Source organism: Uloborus diversus, chromosome 9 (genome assembly GCF_026930045.1).
Source record: "Uloborus diversus isolate 005 chromosome 9, Udiv.v.3.1, whole genome shotgun sequence".
In the NCBI taxonomy this organism is placed as follows: domain Eukaryota; kingdom Metazoa; phylum Arthropoda; class Arachnida; order Araneae; family Uloboridae; genus Uloborus; species Uloborus diversus.
This window is the reverse complement of record NC_072739.1, coordinates 58,254,893-58,269,662: the sequence shown is the minus strand read 5'-3', so window position 1 is coordinate 58,269,662 and position 14,770 is coordinate 58,254,893. Positions and strand designations below refer to the sequence as shown.

At 35.2% G+C, this 14,770-nt stretch overlaps 1 protein-coding gene across 1 annotated transcript in view; it reads left to right on the top strand.

Moving 5' to 3' along the window:
* The window catches only part of LOC129230238 (peroxidase-like), a 101,313-nt gene that overhangs the window by 60,834 nt on the left and 25,709 nt on the right, over positions 1-14,770 (top strand). The window contains exons 5-6 of the mRNA XM_054864639.1: positions 5,691-5,908; positions 10,278-10,448. Of these exons, the coding sequence (XP_054720614.1) occupies positions 5,691-5,908; positions 10,278-10,448 (389 nt within the window). The remainder of the gene's footprint in view (positions 1-5,690; positions 5,909-10,277; positions 10,449-14,770) is intronic.

The window sequence follows — 14,770 nt, the reverse complement described above, 5'->3', positions numbered from 1 at the left end:
GATAAAAACGTTTTTACGTGTTAATTCTCTTTCTACTAGGTAAAAAAAATCTTTGAACTAGGAATATGCTTTAGGAATTCGAAAGTGTGCCTAGGGCTAATGTCCTTTCTAGGTCACATCCGGGAATCACACTGAGTTTTGCTTTTTATTCCGTTTTTATTATTATTTCGTCGAAGTTTATGGCAATGCGATTAGAGAAATTATGCTTCGGAATTTCAAGTGAATTGTTGCGTAATGTTATTGTTTTAGCAGGTGATGTTTGTGTTTGAAAGTTCCCTAGTAGGGGGGGGGGGATTTACCATTCACTTGAGTCTATTACAACTGTTCAGCGTTGCTGAAAAAATATGCTGTCAGAACTTAATTAAAAAAGCAGTTTTTTCTTTCATCTAGTGAACTGGTAGGTTTTTTTTCTGAAGGCTCCAACGTGATTATAACTTAATTTAAATAAACTCTGATTTCGATACTTTGCCATTGAATCCACACCACATACTTCCGTTTTCATCATGGTACTCATTTTCAATTTGTTAGTATTTGGAATAGAACGTATGGAATTTTAATAGTGTGCCAAGTTATGAAGAAGTTGGTACGAAAATAATGATTGTTATTAGTTCGCTGACTCTAGTAAACAAGAAGTAAGCAAATAAAGAATAATCAACTTTATAAGGTGTGAATTGAATTTGCAGCAATAGAAATTAAATGCATTGATGGTTTTACACGGCAGGAGAAATATAGACATATCAAAAATAGTAAAGTTGAATAATTAAAGAAAGAAATATCTTTCCCATATTTGGTTTTGTGGAGTCAACCGATCTCCTGATTAGGGCCTACAAATACGAGGTGACTTATCTACCGATTTTAATCCCTCTGTATTTGTTTCGTGACATTGAGGGATTTTTCCCCCGCCAATCTTCGAATTAAACAGCACTTGAAGTGGGAGTTGAAAAAGATTGTATTTGCTTAAGTTACCGATTTTAATTTCTCTGTATTTGTTTCGTGACATTGAGGGATTTTTTCCCCTCCAATCTTCGAATTAAACTGCATTTGAAGTGGGAGTTGAAAAAGATTGTATTTGCTTATAAGTTACCGATTTTAATTCCTCTGTATTTGTTTGGTGACATTGAGGGATTTTTTCTTCGGCAATCTTCGAATTAAACAGCACTTGACGTGGGAGTTGAAAAAGATTGCATTTGCTTAAGTTGCCGATTTTAATTCCTCTGCATTTGTTTGGTGACATTGATGGATTTTTTCCCCGCCAATCTTCGATTAAACAGCACTTGAAGTGGGAGTTGAAAAAGATTTTATTTGCTTAAGAATGTTTATGAAAGAGCAATAATCGTGCAATTATAGTGCCGGAAAATAGTGACAATGATTCGTGGTGTGTTTCTGTGCTTTAATTTTAACCCAGTCACTTAACGTCACCTGTTTTTCCCTGTTGAGTTCTTTATGTTTGCCCTCGACCAGCGACACTTACGATGCAATGCCATTTACTCGCATTTTACTATCGTTTAAACAACAAACAACAACATTCTACGTAAATTCCTTTGTAATATCTCAGTGTTAACTGGTCACCGAAGAACAAGAAGATTTTGCCAGATATATTTTCAACTATAAGCTCATGTACTGCAATAAAAAGAGGCTCCTTGTAGTTCTAAGAAACATATATCTACTTTTTCTTTTCTTTTTTTCAAATTCTTTGAACTTCACATTTCTGTTTGTATTTTCACTTTTCGCTCAAAGGTATTTTTTAATTGCTTACAACGAACCTTCTAAAACTGATGCTAAGACTCAGTTAAAGACAGTTAAGTTCAAAAAAATTTTAAGGCAAATATAACTAAAATGTGAGATGCTTCAAACAGCAAATTTTATACCAAACAAGTAAGCGATTGGCACACTGTATGAGGGCCGGATCAAAGCATTTTTAGTCACCTCTGGCTCGCATACCTTGAGATGCCTTAAGATGCGTAGTGGTTAAAGCACCTGATTACGATCGACGAGATCAATTAATCAAATCTCACAACTTTTATCTCGTTCCGTTTAATCATCTCAAAGCACAACCAACCCACAACTTGGGCAACAAAACTTTTTTTTTTTTTTACCTTAAAATTTTGCAGCGAAGTTGAATTTTACGTAAAAGCTACTGGTAACATGGATGCCAAAAATTTTCCAATAAATTTTAATGTTTTTTAGTTTAGTTTTTCCTTTGATTTTTTAATGCTTAAAACTCACTGTCCCAAAAGTTTTGAGCAATTAAAGTTTAAGTTATTGACCACTACGTACTACCGTTGAATTACCCGTAACTAGAGCTATAATCCAACAAATACAAGAAAACTAACAAAAAATTGCATACTGAACGCATCGAAACAGGATCAATTTCAACTGCTCCAAATGGAAAATCAATTTATTACCATCAAAATGGTGACGTGAATCAAAGGTTTAATCATCCCATTAGAACGTGACAACCAACTGGCAAAAGAATTATTTTCTACTGATTAAGAACCTGTTTGCGAACCACATATGGGACTTCAATCATTCTAATCGATTGAATTACCATCCAGCAAAAGTGGATGTCTTAACAGAGGGGTGCAATTAATTTTCTTTGGATCCGGAAGGCTGTGGTCCGGATAGCAAAAGAACTTCGTGCTGCTTTTGTTCGACTTGCGTGAGCTCTTGTGCTCCGAGCAGCGAAAGTGTGCCATCAACGTTTCAATGGATGATTTGTTGTTGTTCTGCTTTTGGACAGCTCGTCAGTTATGCTTATATCTTCAAAAAGTCTTACTTTCGAGCTTTTAGTTTAATAATGAAAAATGTATGTAGCACTATAAAGTGGTAATGCAAAATCATGAAAATTCACCAACATTTATTTACAGTAGACCCTCCTTTTACGCGGGGGTTACATTCCACGGAAATGCCGCGTAAATCGAAACCGCGTAAACTGAGACTTAATACTAGTGTTAATATAGGGGTTTGGTTCCGTGTATCACAAAATACTTCATTCTAGTGATGACTAATTGTGTAATAAGTTTAATGTGTACTTATATCGACTTTTTTCTCTGTAATTCTTTGCAGAGCATAAACGCATCCATGATCACTTGCGTCATTTCCATGATAGAATCTTTCTTCACTAGCAAATCAGAAAGATCATTTCTATTATCGAGGAATGGCTCAAAATTTTCAATGTGAACATTTTTGGTTGAGCGTCACCGACGTCGGTATCCTCGTTCGTTTTGGCCTCCTTTGTCACTCCTAAAAGCTCTTCTTCAGTGAGTTCTGAACTGTGTGAGTTTAATAACTTTACTTCTGGAAAGAGTTCTGGAACCAATCGCATAAAATGTCTCCAGTGGCCCAAGCTCGATCATTAGCACGCTAAAATGCAGTTGATTACGCGAAATATGCAATCTTTAGGAGTTTGGTTTTGAAAGAGGGGAAAACTTTATATGCTTGTATTGCCGCATCCGCGTAAAATCGAAATTCATCCGCGTAAAATAAAATAAAGGTGTCAAATCTTAAACCGCGTATAATCGAAACCACGTAAACTAAACCCGCGTAAAACGAGGATCTACTGTCTTTAGTTACTTTTTTGAATCCTACGTCATGGTAGAGACCTAAGGCCATAACTCCCCACGAGTGGCCCAGTAGAGTTCAGCAACATTTTAAAAAGCAGTGATAGAAAAGTGTTTGACTTTAAGACAAAGACATACCAATAGATGATTAAAATTTATTTAGTCTCTTGTACAACAAAGGGGCAGTCGGGAGAAGAAACGACACTTACGCGGTGTAAGGGTCCGCGTAATAAGCCACGAGAAGTAGCGATTATGAAGTTTTTTTGCTATTTAAAACAATATTTAAGTCAGGAGAAGTTTGGATGTTAAAATCAAAGTTGTTGCCTAAATTTTGACTCTAGTATAATTTCAATCAAAATGCTAGTCTGATCATCGATTACATGGAAAGGCTAATATCCGGTTTATAGGCGGAAATGGACGTATCTATTAGTTTATAGGGATGTTACTTGGTTTGTTTCAGATGTGCACTCTTGCCTCTCTATTGTTATTTAGCTTTAGTTTTGTAAAAATGAAAATTTGCCCACAGCAACATTTTTCGAAACTGAAGTACATTCGATCTATATTCTCAAGGCAAAAATTTATCCACAACAAAGTTTTCCGCTTACCATTTTGCTTTTACGTTCCTGAACGAAATGAAAATAGTTTTTTTTCTTTCTGTTGTTTCCATGGTAACTATTTTTCTTTCCCCTTATTTAATTTTGGAGAATGCAATAAATGAATAAAGCACTAGTGACATCATAAAACGCGTTCATCAAAATCCCATCGTTATTTTCACTTCTTCCCTGCTAGATTCATTCAGATGGAATCATCTTTACTTGGCAGATTGTCAAATTACATACAATCGGTGGTCAAACAGTATTTTATTTATTTTCCTTTTTTGTATTTGAAATCGAAGGGCAAACTGTATGAATATAGTTCGCTTTAAGGTTAAAATTTATGTGGGAGATGTAATTAGTAATGTAAAAAGGTTGGCATAGTGAGACTATAATTTTCTCATTGCGAAGGGAAAATATTTTCATTTTATAATAGTTCCACAAGTGCCTTTAATAAAATAATGAAAGTTTTTGAGCGAAGTGAAAACCAGCCGATAGAGAGAGAGAGAGACCAAGCTTGTTTCAACTACGTTGATTACACTAATTGCAATTAGAATATTAAATGCAGCGCGTTACATTTTGAATGGGAAAAAAAACACTCCTGTAAACGTTGTAAATATTTGATTTTAATAAATCAAACTTTCAATTAAGCTTCAGTTATCTACGTTTCCACACATGTTCTATAGGTGGTCTTCCGGTGACAGAAAAATATACATGAAGTACTCCAATTCCTGCCGTACTAGTGATAGAACATACTACTATGTTAATGATTCGAGCATTTAATTTACCCGATACTATATGATTTGCTCTATTTTACAAGGACTAGAGTTTTTCCTGGGGAAATGGGACACAAACCCTTTTTCTTTAACAAAATATTGCAGGAAAAAGTCACTAAAGGTTAGATATGGGGATCTCGGCGGCTAACTCAGCAAGCAATAGCAGATTGTTTGACCCAGCACTACCAATTTAGCTGGGTTAGAGTATGGATTTTAAACTGCTTCACCAACCGTTCTATATTGTAACTATGTTAGGATTCGATATCAAAATTCGTGCAAAAATGTCTTTGAACGACGATAAATGATCATGTATAGATGCATTCCAAAACGTAGTACGATTTCAGCTGTTTCTTCTACGTAAATGGGGCCGTTTGCTCTCCCCAAACGACCAAAATGGGATTGGCCATGGTGTTAAAACGAAGCGCTTTGGGGAATTCTTCCACCCCTTCCCCCTGCCACTGAATCCACAGTAGCTGCTTATCCTTTCAGTAAGCGCAATTGGTTTGATTTCGTGCATTTAAATTGTACATAAACTATACCCTTTTATTTATTGCATCCCTTTTTATTCGGCAAATTGCAAAGGTCTATGACCAAAATCTGTACAAGAAAATATCCTCTTGCCATATGTTGAGAAACTGCATCTCCTGTTCCAGATTCAAATACATTTTAAAATTTCGTTAAATAAACTTGTTACACTTGTTACTTGGACTTCATTGAAAATCTCAGAATCTATCCACTAAACTAGTTATTCTCTTCCTTAGGTTTGGTCTAAGCACAGACGCGATAGCCCACGGACTCCCCCAGATAGACACTTCCAAGACAGCAATCAAAGAAATCTGTCCCACGTTCCTTCAACCGGTAAAATGCGAGATCTCCCGATATCGAACTCTGAGTGGGATGTGTAACAACCTGGACAACCCCTCTTGGGGAAGTGCTCGATCGGCCATGATCCGGTTCATTCCGCCCTCCTACGGAGATGGTAAGTTTATTTTACTTTCTCAACTTTCAATGAATCAGTTTTTTTTTTTTTTTTTTTTTTTTTCTGTCCTTAAACGAAGGTGTGTTCAGAGATTTCCCCAGTAATGAGCACCTACTCTTAAATCTAGGACATTTATTCACGTGTTTTAGTAGTCAATCCATGCAGACTTTTTCAGAATATGTGGAAATGTTGTCATAATAATGGACGCGTCACCTACCCTAATCCAACAGAAAAAATTAATCGGCCTTCATTTGAGAGATGAATAATGTAAAAGTTTCGCTTGCGAAAGACTCAAGCGATATTAAGTTAGTCAATGCTAAATGCTTTCGCCCAAGATTTCCTAAAATAGTCAACTGCAGATCATAATGCTCCACAACTCCTACACTACTGAAATCTTAGGTTCATAAGTAGTGAGAAATGATGGAACACATAGAGTTTGCGATTTTTTATTTGTGTTTATCTAACATTTCATTTAACATTTTTTTCCTGTAAAATATAATTTTCTTTCGTCTACGGTCCCTACTAAAAATAATTATATTTAAAAGTTTTATTAAAAACTAGAGGTACCCGCACGGTTTTGCCTGTAATAGAAAAATTAAAAGGTCTTTTGGTTCGCCTGTATATTTACAAATAATGTATGGTGAATTTTCTCGCCAATTGGCTTGTACCCATGTTACGGTTCCACGTTATGATAATTTCGTAATTTACTCGTCCGTCTTATGATGATTTTGTTCTTAAAATTGGAATAGAAAAACAAAAACATTGAATTTTCGAAAAATCGCTTCGAGATGCACACCCCCATGCTACAAACTAATTCTGTGCCCAAATTTCATGAAAATCGGCCGAACGGTCTAGACGCTATGCGCGTCACAGAGATCCGGACAGAGAGAGATCCTGACAGACAGCGATCCGGATAGAGAAACTTTCAGCGCTTTATTATTAGTAACTTGTGGTACCCGCACGGCTTTTTCCCGTAATAGAAATATTAAAAGGTCTTTTGGTTCGCCTGTATATTTACAAATAATGTATGGTGAATTTTCTCGCCAGTTGGCTTGTATAGATGTTACGGTTCCACGTTATGATAATTTCGTAATTTACTCGTCCGTCTTATGATCATTTTGTTCTTAAAATTGGAATAGAAAAAGAACCACATCGAATTTTCGAAAAATCACTTCGAGGTGCACACCCCATGCTACAAACTAACTTTGTGCCAAATTTCATGAAAATCAGCCGAACAGTCTAGGCGCTATGCGCGTCACAGAGATCCAGACATCCTGACATACAGACAGAGAGACTTTCAGCTTTATTATTAGTAAAGATAAAGAAGATAATTTATAAGAATTAATATACGAAACTGTTATCCGGCTTACGCGAATTAGACTAAGTGGTTATCACTCAGTCCTACCTATCGTGTAAGATTGGGGTACTACTGAACCACATTTAGCAACTGAATTTGAGGATTCAGAGACATTGTCTCTGCACACTAACATTTTCGGGCTTCGGGGGAAAAATCAGTTTTCCATTTCCATTCATGACATTGATGGGGAAATACCAAGTATTGGCAGTTTTCCACGAGAAGGCACTTGACTCCTCCTTTGTCACGTGGTATGAAATGATTCTATTTCGCTGTTTTCGGCAGAAGGTATATTCGGATTATAGCATTTTGTTGTAAAAGCAGCAGTTTTTAAAATCTAAGTATAACTAACATGACAACAGACAAGTGAAGCAAGTGATGTAAAGGACACTAAGACTTTTTTGCACATTAAAAAGGAAGCCCAATTTAAGGCTGTCTGGTTTTCTCATTTAGAAGCCTTTGGGTTTTTTACCGATCACCTCCGCGTAAAATGGAACTCTGCGTTCGAGGAGGCGAGGCGAAGTGCCTTCTCGTGAAAAACGGAAATACTGCGGATATTTCCTCGGTTCTGAGGCTTTGCTATTGTGCTATAGATGGTGAAGGAAGGCCAGTATAGATAACAAATGGCTGGTTCAAATCAGTTTTTTTCTTCAGAGCTATAACACCTTCCTTAAAAAGCTTAAACCTTGTAAAGCTACGCTGAGCATTCTCACAGAACCTATAACCTTCACGTCGTTCACCTATTTTTAGTTAAACACTTTTCCCAGAAGAAACGTCCAGAAAACGAGAATCGCTCACATTTCGTTTATCAACTTAGCAATCTTCCCATCAACGGAGATCCCTCAAATCAACAACCGAATTTCAAAATTTCTGTACTAAATTAAGAGCCCTGGAGCGTTCACTACCACAGTGGATCTTTTTCAGGGTAACAGGATTATACACCGGAGATACATAGGTTTTCAATTTAAAGACAGAAAAAGTACAGAATGTTTGTGAAGCTAACCTAATGTACATTTTTAATACTGAAAAAGTAAAAGAATAGTAAAATCAATATCTATTGATTGAAAGTGAAGTTCGTCAGACTACATGATATGGGTACGTTTTCCTTATCCGCTATAAGGTTTAAAAGTTATTCAAGCGTATGGCGGTTTCTTTTAACTTCAACAAGAGAATGATGGTGTGATATAAAATGAAAAATCATGATATCACAACGTTCAAAAACAGACATTTCCTACTTATAATTATCTGATGGCTGGTTGCAACATAATATAATGAAAACCTTCTCTCATTCCCAAAAGTATTGATTAGATCTTCGATCATTTTCCTGAAACCAATGAAGGGTCAAAGTTCTTTCTAAAGGTCTGTCTATTGTATGAAAAGAATCCCCTAAAAGAATGGGACAAAATTAATGAGTTTCATCAAATTTGTTCCGTGTTTGCGATTCTGTTCATTGACGGTCTCATCACGTCCAAGTTTCGAGTTGCCCAATGATTCGGTGAGAATTAGTTCGTTGGTGGAAACTGAGGAGAGGCTTCTTCCTCAAAGGATCAAGAACCTAGCAGTTCCCAGCACTCTATTTGCTACATTCATTCCCCCGAAGCGTAGATTCATATATATATTTAGATTACATGCATAAACATGAATTATGATGACATTGAAGTTATAATGCGTAGAGCAGGTGTCAAACCACACCATTGCACTTTATATCCGAGAGAAAACGAAAGGAATTCATTCCACCATAGCAAATATGTGCAATTAACAATAAATGCAAAGTGAGAAGCAGGAAAATAAATTTGTATAAGAAAAGTCGAACGAATATTTTCTGTTCTACGAGTAACGGGAATTTAAATTGTGCTCGCGAATTTAATAGGTTCCTCTTTAATCAAATATATACTGACACAAAAAATAGTGAATACATTATTTCTGAAAAGCTTCACACGAAGGTTAGCAATAAAGAAAACTAAATTCAAATACGAGGTCATAACATGGAGGAATCCAGCTTCAGGTTTTGGTGAGAGCTCATTACCGCAATCGGAAATCTTAATGCAGTTTTTGGGCTCAAATAAAGGGTTTGGCGTGAATTTCTTGAAATATAAGTCCCCAAAATGCAGATTTAGGCAATATATGATCACTTAAGGGGTGTTCATGACCTCTCATGACCTCCTCTAGATCCACTTCTGGAAGGTCAAACGTGCTTAAATCACATAGTAAAGGTAAGAAGTAAGGAATTGGATTCATTGGGAAAAAGTGTATGAAGAGTAGGGTTGACTTCCACGTTACAGTGAAGTCAAAAATAATATGATACAAACCTTTAGGGGGAGTTTGGAAGCTTGATATAGATTGTATTAAATAAGTAGTTGCTATAATGGAACGCATTTAAGATGAGTTTAACAACACGTTATGTGTACAGTATGAGTGTGTGTCAAAAATTTTAGTAACGGAAAAAACAATATCCAAAAATCTAGGACGAGAAAAAGAAAGTCAGGGAGTGTTGAATTTTTGTACAGCTGGATGTTTGGTCCTGGTTAGTCGACTACTGCACAGCTTTTAAATTTGTTCTTAAATTGTTTTTAAATTTTAATTCTTTATTTGTCTACTCAATTGTTTGTTGCTTTATTGACTCTTTTAAATTAAAAGCTCTTATTTTTGCCCTTTAAATTACGACGCAGTATATTGCGTCGAATATTTATGTAAAAATTATGTTCCTTAATTGAAGCACAAACATAGTTAAGTAAGTTGTGGAACTAAAAGTATTTCGTTTTATCTATCATTCTTTTATTATTATTGTTATTTAATTAAATTTATTTATAGATTTACTTTTGCGATATATTCTTGTGATCTTACATTCAATGTCAGACAACTGCATATAAGTTAATTAAATTACATTTAAAGATATTTATGCAATTTAAACGTTTTTGAATAAATGTAACTAAGCCTGTGATTCACATGATAATAAAAATTATTTAACAATACATTCCTTTCGTAAACATATTAACTTTCAATTTATCTTTGTAGGTATATCTATTCCTAGACGAGCTTTCGATGGATCTCCCCTCCCAAGTCCTAGAGTAGTGAGTCTGGTAATGCATCATGATGTCAGCGAACACGACTATGGCATTTGCAACATGATCGCCGCCTGGGGACAGATGTTGGATCACGACTTGACGAGGGCAGCGCCTACTATCGGTAATTTCTTTGGCTGATGTTTTTTTTTTTTTTTCATCGTTATTCATTCATTACGCATGTAACTTAAAGTAGTCATATTTCGTACCCCTCAGTTTCTCTGGTCTTACACTAGGTGTCGTCACCAGTGATGTTTTTCTGGTTACAGTCAAGAACATTATTTACTTGTGGAAATTTCGTTAATCTAGTTCACTACTTGCCGTTTGGGAGCGATTTTCTGGTTTTTGAAAACTTGATTTCACGTAATACTATTTTTAAATGATCTATTGCAGGGCTTCCCAAACTATATAGCCAGCGGACCCCTTTTATAGCCCAATATTCAGCGCGGACCCTTTTCAATAAAGTTAATAAATACTTCTAGTTTGTACTGCCGTGTGCAGGTAAAGGGCAGTAACTGCAGATTTTTCATTTTTCATTTTTTTTGCATTTTTGTCATCTATTGTACGTTATCTTTATTGTACAAGCTCGCTTATTTACTTTCCGCTGAAAAAAGGCGCGAAAAAGACGTCTAATTCCAACATTTCCCTATTGTTTGCATTGAATCCGAAACGCGTTTCTTCAAATATCTCGAAAACTCATTTCTGCAGATACTGCCGTTTACCTGCACACGGCAATGTAGTTTATTGGACTTAATTAAATTAACCATTACTGATTGGATGGGAAATTTACTATTTAAAAAAGCAGTAGTTTACAGTACTCTATTTTAAATTCTTAGAGTACAAAAATCCAATTGAGCAGACAGAAATCAGTAGGTAGCCAAACCATTAACATTCAAAATTTATCATCCAATTAATTGGAAGAATGAACGCTGTTTTAGCAGGAGAGTTTTAACATATTGGATTTAATTTTTGGTATATGGAGTCAAATGTCAAGTCTAGCATCTAGACCGCTTCAGTATTTGGTTTTGGTGGCAGCACAGATCGATATTTCGTATTCACAAAGGTTCAGTTGTGAAAAATGGAAGAACACAATTTACTTTTTTTTAAACGGTGAGAGAGGGGAGGGGGGGAATAATCCTCGAAGGTAGATTTAATACTGCAGTCAGAAGTTATGTCTATCAAGATTCAACGGCAGACTGCATGCTTTCTCGAAACAAAACTGTCCTGCCACTTATGCACTATCTCGCAGCATTTTTTCTCGAGATGTTAGGAAGTCAAGAACAACCCCATGCCTTGAAGGTGTTCACATATTTTATGAAGCAAATAACTCTTTGAGGGCTGCACATTATTTTCCTTTGAAAAATCATTCGAAACCGGAAAACACCTCACCTCCCTCTTGGCGTCAGATTCAGCCCAAAACTGTTTTTTTTTTTGAAAGTGCGAAGTTTGTTTTTAGTATCATAAATTGTGGTACTATTCCCTTGTAAAGACTATCACTTTGATTTTCATGAATAATACCTGATAACTACGAAAGTACTTCATTTTCATTCCTCATTATTGAAAATGTTGTTTAATTTGGCATTGAGTTCCTCCACCAGACGTAAGACTACAATAAGTCCAGTAATTTTGAAAAAGCTTTACCACGAGATAACCACCTCACTTTTGTAAGGAGAAACACGGAATGATGAGGTGCTTCCCATTTTGGCACACAGCATTGTGAAAAGTCTTGACTTAAAAAGCCGTGGCTTTCAGTTAGATCTACTATTCCTTGCAAGCTGCCATAACTGTTCTTGCCCTTTCTATTTGAATCAGATGGAATTTTAAAATCTAAGTATTAACTATTTTCGCAGTTCAAACGAAAAACTGTTTTCAAATGCAAAAACATTACTGCCGTGTGCAGGTAAATGACAGTATTTGTAGGAATGAGTTTTTGAGATATTTGAAGAAATGTATGTCAGATTCAACATTAACCGTAGGCAAATCTTGGAATTAGACTTTTTTTCGCGTCGTTTTTTAAGCGGAAACCAAATAAGCGAGCTTGTACAATAAAGCTAATGTACAATGGATAACAAAAATGCAGAAAAATTAAAAATAAAATTTGCAGTTACTGCCCTTTACCTGCACAGATGGCAGAATACTTCAATATCACTTCCCGTTTTATTCTTTTTCTTTCTCAAAGTTTGCCCCGGCCCCCTACTAAGGGTGGACGAACCCCCTAGGGGTCCGTGGACCACAGTTTGGGAAGTCCTTCTCTATTGGATTTATTAAAATGTGTTTATTTAGTTGTATTTGACATATTTGTTTAGAGTAAGCTGTAAACTGAATGGTCTGAGCGCTTTGCTATGTTTAGGTTCACCTCACGTAGAGCAGGGAGCCAACACATTGGCGAATATGATGCTCCGTTTTGCGTACTCCCCCAAGATTGGATTTAAAAAGTTGAAGAAGAGTAATATGTGCCTATTGGTTGGTGGCATGATAGTACCAGCAAAGAAACATCAAATTATGAAAAAAAAAAACTTTTGAAAATTCACGGATTCAGCTGGTTTTAATTCTAAAGATTCAATTATAACATAATACAACACGTGATAATTTCATGTTATTACAATTGATTGCATCAAAGGTAAATTGCATAAAAATTATAAAAATCACAAAGGTCAAAGTAAAAACACTTGATTGAGAGGTTCGTTCTAAATTGGTTTGTTTCGTGATAGTATCAACAAAGAAGTATCAAAATATGAAAGAAAAACCCTTTTGAAAATTCACGGATTGAGCTTGTTTTGATACTAAAGTCTCAATTACAACACGACATAACAGAGGCTTATGTCATGTTATTACAATTGATTACATTAAAAGCAAAGAGCATAAAAATTGGAAAAAATACAAAGATTAAAGGAAAAACACTAACTTTCGATTTCAATTTTCTAAAGATGCGCACGAGTTTGTTCAAATATGGCCGTAGGGCAATTGGGGGAATTAAAAAGAATTCCTATTTCCGAGGAAACCGTTCTACTTTCTAGTTTTAAGATAATAACAAGGAAAAAGCGTGGTCCCACTAGAGGATGAACTGGAATTATGTCTTTTGATTACATTTCAAACACGTAGTTTGGGAAGCGATCTCATCAAAGACCTTTCATTTTCTTTTATACTTTTTTACGATTGCAAATGGCAACACAGTGTAGAGAAGGAAAAGTGAGTATTGACATTATTTGGTTCTGAAAAAGTAAGAAGGAAGCCTTACTTCTTCATTATAAACTGTCTCTCTTTTGTTCACGGTTCAAACTTTATTATGAAAATCGCAAAATAAGCGATATGAGTAGGCTTCTTTAACTGTAATAATGAAGATGAATCATTAAGAGTGTTTTTATTTTTATTTCATATTTTCTACTTCGGAGAAAGATCGTTTTCATTTTTTTATTTGTTATAATTTATTTATTTATTTATTTTGTTTGTTTCTCGGTAAAAATAGCAGTAATACAGGGTGTCTGAAAAGTCCTTGACACATTTTAAAAAATCATGGAAAAGCAACAAATTGTACTATGAATATGTTTTTTGCTCTATAATACTTTATAGGTTCAAGAATTGTTTATGACACCGCAAAAAAGAAGAAAAAAAATAATTAAAATCGTAAGTATAAGTAATTTATATTGACGGCTAAATCGTCACAGTAAAAAAAGCAAATTCTCACTGTGACTATACAGCAATTATTTATAGTTACAAATTGTTCTTTTTTTTCCTTTTTCTTTTTTCTTTTCTTTTTCTTTTTTCTCCCTTTTCTATGATGTCATAAAAAAATTCTTGAACCTGTGGAGTATTATGGCGCAAAAAACATATTCATAGGACAGTTAGTTGGTTTTCCATGAATTTTTAAACTATGTCAAGGACTTTTCGGACACCCTGTATTTTACCTCCGTTTATATTTCTGCGCTCGGAAAAGATAACTAATGAGTATTTTTATTGTATTCATAACATTTTTTAGTGCTAAAATCCAAAAAACTTGAAAAACAATTCCAAAGAATTTCAATAGGTTATATTCTCGAAAAATGCTGCAAGAAAACTCATTCTTCCGGTATGTTTTATAATCATTGTCATACGATGAAACAACTTTCGTCAGTTAATGAGGCAATTTTAAAGTGTAGGTATCATTCGCTGAGATGTCTCTAGATTCAGTCACTGCCTTAATAAAACATGGTCCTGTAGATCCGTGAACCTCGGAGCCACAACTTTAGGAGCAACAAAATAAGACACATTTCTTTCTTTCTCCTCTTTGGAAACCTTCTTTGAACTTATACAGGTTTTCTTGTTAGAGAGGCACCAAATTTTACCATAATCTGGGCATCACCTAGGTTTGATCGCGCCCTGGATTCTTCTTATTTCCCATGCTTGCTTCTATTTTTGCAAACCAATATTATTTTGTCCACACAGTACTTTTGTTCTTCTATTGAAGCA